Raw genomic sequence first — 6,000 nt, forward strand, 5'->3', positions numbered from 1 at the left:
TTAAAATTCATTATCCACCATAACCGAGTTAACTAAATTTATACTAGATGCCTCTATTGTGTTTTTTGCTGCAGAACGGAGACTTTTCAGGCACTCAGCCTAGAAAATCAGAATATAATTGCTGTCTGTGTCCACATAGAAGAGATTTTTCTTGCCTTCCTATTTCTGACACATACCACCTGGACAGGAAGTTGAGGAGGAGTGTCCCTCAACATATCTTTGTTGGGGGACACCCCTGTTCCTGTTTGTCAACTTTTCATTGCTGTTTCCCAGCTGTGGAGATTTCTCCCTCTTTTTGTCTACAAGTCCTTAAACCTGTTATGCCCTGTACACACGGTCAGACTTTTGACCGGCCAAAATCACATCGGAAATCCGACAGAATTCCATCGGAGTAAAAGAGAACATGTTCTCTATCTGAAAAAAGTCAGATGGGGCATACACACGTTCGGAATTTCCGATGGAAACAGTCCGTCTGACTTTTTCCATCAGAAATTCCGATCGTGTGTACAGGGCATTACTCTCCATCAAAAAATAAATAAAAAATTGTTTGGGAGTTGGAAATGATTGTATAGCTGGAACAATTGCATAATCTTCTGCACAGTATGTAATATTTCACATATATTCATGTGCTGTCTTGTTTTATATGAACAGATCCAAGTTTGTGGCAACAGGAGAAAACAATTGGTAAGAATAAGATATCCAACCTTTGAAATGATTACCTCAGGATATGTTGCATCATCATGTGTGTAATTCATTTTCTCTTAACAGGTAGCATTGCTGGAGTATTATTATTATTCCTTACTCTACTAGTTATCTGGATCGTTATTTGGATGAAGCGCAGGTATGTTCTTCCTTATATTGATAATCTTGCTATGGCTACATTCTCTTATATTATATCATTCCCCTATAATATTGAAACTTTATAGACTAGGGTTCAGGCGGAAAAAAAATTGGGAACTCAACAGAAATATGTTTTTCCATTTTCCTGTATGAAATTGCCACTACTAAAGGAGTTCTATGGTCACAGCATACACTTTAATTTTACAACAGCACTGTAATAGCAATGCGAACAATAGTTATTTTTAAGTAGCCAGTATAAGCTTACTTGAAAACTCTGCTTTCATGTTGGGAGTGCTGCCTGTCTGCCGGCCATCTCCAGAACTTTGTAGAAAGACTGCATATCCCATGGTAAGGACTACATTTCCAATGGTACCTTACTGTCTGCAACAGTGATTCCTATACTGTTTCCGCCTTCATAAACTCCTCTTAGTGCCCCTATAGTGCTAATTCAGAAGGCAGGCTCTGTGAATTCTGTGACACAGCAGTGCCTACTCACAAAGTATAGCGAATATATGTTCATTTCAAGGTAAGCATATATTTAAAGCAGTGTTTCACCCAGAAAGAAAAAATGTTTTAAAGGTCAGCAGCTACAAACACTATAGCTGCGGACTTTTAATAAGTACACTTACCTGTCCAGGGAGCCTGCGATGTCGCCCCCCCCAAGGCCGATGCGTCCATCAGATCGGGTGCAGCTGCTGCCATTTTAACTAAGGGAAACTGGCAGTGGAGCCTTCAGGCTTCACCGCCGGTTTCCTACTGCGCATGCGCAAGTCACGCGGCACTTCCTGTATGGCCCTGTCATCGTCTGGGGGACACACAGGTCCCAGAGGGCAGCAGGCGAGCAGCAGGAAATGACGCCCTAGGCCACGGTGATGCTGGGGTGAAAGTACACAAGGTACTTCAATAAAGGTAGGAAGGAGCAATAAAAAACAATAAAAAAAACAATAGCCAAAAACTAGTGGTGGAGGGGTAGGTATTCCTTTAGGATCTAGTTTAAAAAGTGGGTGGAACTCCGCTTTAAGCATATATTCAAGTAAATATATAGAAATCTTAAAAAATAATGTTTTCAAACTTCACGATTATTTATATTAATAGTAGTGGGATAGAAATAATTGATTACCCTTGGTCCACTCATTCAAAATCCACCAAACACATAAATCACCCCTTGGTTGTCACCACTTATATTTGGCATAAGATAGCCGAACCGTATAAGTTAGCCACAATGCCAGGTTTGTTAACCCCGATTGCCAACAATCCAGATTTTCTGCCAGGTACGAACCAACCAACCAATCCTCCCATCTCCTGACACTACCACCAAATTCCTTGTCACTCACTGTTTTACCGGAAATAGTCAAAACACTAGAAGCTTTCAAAACAGAATACGGAGAAACATTCCCAGGTATTTGGTTCCACATGCAGCTGAAAGATTTTTTACTAAATAGTAAACATAAAAGCGCATATTGCAGTAGACTGACTCCACTGGAACACGTCTGTTTTAACAGAACTCAGATCTTGAAGACGACCTCTTTAGCTTATACTTGGTTGAATCAGTCGCAATCTGATGCTTGCAGTAAACACAAAGAAAGCTGGGAAACAGCTCTGGGACACAGATTTAGCAACGCCCAAATGGGAAAAAGCATGTATATTTGCACACAAATGCTCACTTGGCACAAAATACCAGGAAATCTCCTATAAAATCTTAACACAGTGGTACATCACCCCGCAGAAAACCAAAAAATGGCCACACACATCGTCGGAAACCTGCTGGCGGTGCAACAAGGAGACAGGATCTTTCTTACACATATGGTGGGGCTGTCCGCCAATCCTTGACTACTGGGAACAGATTACAAAATGGAAAATAAATTTGAGCGCTGATGCATGTCAGTTACATATTAACCACTTATCGCTTAGTAAATATAAGAAATCATTAACCAGACACCTCCTAACAGCGGCAAAAACTCTTATCCCATTGCATTGGAAAATCACCAAAGTCCCGTGGGTCAAGGATTGGCTAGACAGGGTACAATACTTATATAAGATGGAAGAGATTGTGGCAATGAAAAAAGAACATAGTGATAACTTCAATTCGATGTGGCAACCCTGGGCACTATTCATACATTCAAGTGAATATTGTTTGCTTTACAATTAAACAGCTATGTAACTCATTTCATGGTGAATAATTCCGAGGTATCCCTTAACTATGTCACTGAGATGTTCTTTCCAATGTGTTCACATACAGGATTTATGTATACATATAAGCAAATAAAGGTTTTGGTACAGAATTCCCTACAACTATTCCCCTCTCCAATTCCTACCCACCTCTTGTCCCTTCCCTCTCCCATTCCCCCAGTCCTTTTCTCGATCTCTATTTCTATTCTCATCTTTATATTTCAATAAGTAAAAAAAAAAAAAATGTAATTAATACAATTGTTCTTACGAATATGCATGTGTATTATTGTTTATCAGTTTATGTTTCTTGTCATTCTATGCAACATTGTCAAATGTATGTATTAACTACCGTATTTATCGCGGTATAACGCGCTCCCCCTAAAGTACCCCCGAAATTTCTGTAAAAAAAAAATGTTATATGATTGCATTACTTACAGTTTTGGTGTCTTCCCAGCGTCCATCGTCCGGTCCGGCGTCCGTCTGCGGCCTCGATGGTGTCCTCCCGGCTTCTCCAGCGCGCGCCTCACGTCGAGTCTCCGCTTCCAGCGCTCAGTTCGAACGCCTCTGCCGACATATACCGAGTGCAGTACACTTGGGTACATTCGGCAAGGCTCGGCGTCGCTCACGCTCTGTGACGTTTATGCGTGAGCACGAGCGAAGCCGAGCCTGGCCGAATGTACCCGAGTGTACTGCACTCGGTATATGTCGGCGCAGGATTTCAAACTGAGCGCGGGAAGCGGCTATCGGCGTATATCGCGCACCCACGATTTCCCCTATATTTTAAGGGGAAAAAAGTGCGCGATATACTCCGATAAATACGGTAATTCTCAATAAAACCTTTGATTGTGAAAAAAATAAATAACTAATTGAAATTGAATGAATATATGATTTTACATATTGACCACAGATACACTCTAAGACCACTTTCACACTGAGGAGTTTTTCAGGCGGTACAGCGCTAAAAATATTAAAATAAAATATAATTTTTTTTTCTTTACAGGAACGATTACTGTAACTCCAAACGTTTAAACCGTCATGAATGGCTTTCATTCATGACTCATTGTTCACTATTGTGATGGTTGTAATGGCCACAGCTAATCACATGGTACAGGGTGCTGTGAATGGCTCAGGTACCATGTGATAGCTGTGGACCAATCACAGCATCACAATAGTAAACAAGCTATCATGAATGAAAGCCATTCATGATAGTTTTGCTTACATGTTATCATGTGATCGCTATGATTGGTCAGCCAGGCCTTCTTGTCCAACACCAATGCCTGACCTCATAAACATATATCTTCTTTTTTTTTTACATGCAAACAAATAAAACCTACTTTTTTTGCAGCCTGTGGGTTGGCTGTTAGGAGCTATACCAAATATACTCTTCCATTCTAGACTGGAAGAAAATATATCCCATTTTGTAATACAGATACTTTTATTTTTTATACACATTCTGTTATTGGAGCATATAGTAAAATGTTGATAATTAATCCTTCTGTGCTTCGTTTCCTTCCATCTATAGAAACCAACATTCCCCAGTACCTCAGGAAGAGCTCAATCAAGAACACGACTATTCTAATGACCAGGAAGAACTGGCGGAAGAATCTACAAATCTTTAATGCACAAATTACCCAAATGTAGCACGCAGCGTTGTCTTCTTTATGTTTTCTAATATAGTCCTTAGACTAATGGACAGCAATAATACACAAAGGACATTATTTTCTAGATTCTATGACAGTGTTTTTCAACTCCAGTCCTCGGGGCACACCAACAGGTCATGTTTTCAGGATTTCCCTCAGATGAAACGGCTGTGGTAATTACTAAGGCAGTGAAACTGATCAAATCACCTGTGCAAAATAATGGAAAGTCTGAAAACATGACCTGTTGGTGTGCCTTGAGGACTGGAGTTGGGAAACACAGTTCTATGAAAGCATCAATTCACAAGAGCCTAACACAGTACAACAACGAGTCTCTTTGAGGTGTCTACCGAGGAGAGCAGGAAAATAAGTTGTTGGTGATAAAAGAACTGCTCCGATTTATGAGAAATGAAGGCTTTAAAAAATGTTCCTTTCATACAGAACCATGATCCAAGACAAATATATTAATGTCATTTTGAGTGTTAGACAAAATAATGTGAAATATCATATAGGCTTTGTGAATTGATACTGGAATGGGTGGTTCTCTTAGGAACAGAATTGTCCTGTAGGCACTGCAGGTGCATGAACGCTTATAAAGCAAGAGTTTCTAAATGTTTGGTATCTGAATGGCCACCACTGCACCTGCAGTGTCTAATAGATGGCAAACATTATGTGTAATTAGGGTTTCACTACTTCAAAACTATGGTGGTTACACCTAAAGGAAGACTATCATGAGAGAATCATGGAGGCTGCAGTTGAGCCCTCTTCCTGAAAATGCTAATTGCCTGAGCTGTCAAGCTTATGATTTGCCTTCAGTATGGATCATACGGATAATACATTCTCACATTAATTTAGAGCATGCTTGCTCCAGGTCTTATATGTTTTGATGCCAGACAGGCAACAAGCATTTTTTTTCAAGGAGACTGCAATGGCAGCCTCCATACTTCTCTCATGACAGGGTCAATTTAAAAAAGGTGCCTGCTGGAGTGTAATATGTAGTGTGGCCAAGATGGATTTTTTATATATTGTTAGAAAATTAAAGCAGAGCTCCACCCAGTAGGGGAAGTTCCACTTTAAGGACTCGCCGCTCCTCTTGAACAACTGCCACTTTTGAAGAGCGGTGTTGGGGGGGGGGTACCTAATTTTGACAGGTACCCACTTCTGTTCCGGCGACCGTAGCGGTCAGAAAGGGAAGTTCTCCTCCCTCCATCCCCCTGTAGTCTTCAGGGTCACGGACAGGTCCCAGAAGACTGCATCCACCATTCACGATGCGCATGCACAGTGGGTAAGCGGCTGTGAATCCGCAAGATGTCACAGCCGGGTGCCCATAGTGAAGATGCTGGCGCTGGGGACC

At 41.0% G+C, this 6,000-nt stretch overlaps 1 protein-coding gene across 2 annotated transcripts in view; it reads left to right on the forward strand.

Annotated features, from left to right (window-relative positions):
• The window catches only part of IL15RA (interleukin 15 receptor subunit alpha), a 109,501-nt gene extending 104,690 nt beyond the window's left edge, over window positions 1–4,811 (forward strand). For both annotated transcript variants that reach the window (XM_040343276.1, XM_040343277.1), the window contains exons 7-9: window positions 652–684; window positions 769–841; window positions 4,532–4,811. In XM_040343276.1, coding sequence (XP_040199210.1) covers window positions 652–684; window positions 769–841; window positions 4,532–4,628 — 203 coding nt within the window. In that variant the 3' untranslated portion in view covers window positions 4,629–4,811. The remainder of the gene's footprint in view (window positions 1–651; window positions 685–768; window positions 842–4,531) is intronic.
• Window positions 4,812–6,000: the final 1,189 nt, after the last annotated feature.

Source organism: Rana temporaria, chromosome 3, assembly GCF_905171775.1.
Source record: "Rana temporaria chromosome 3, aRanTem1.1, whole genome shotgun sequence".
NCBI classification, from domain to species: Eukaryota; Metazoa; Chordata; class Amphibia; order Anura; family Ranidae; genus Rana; species Rana temporaria.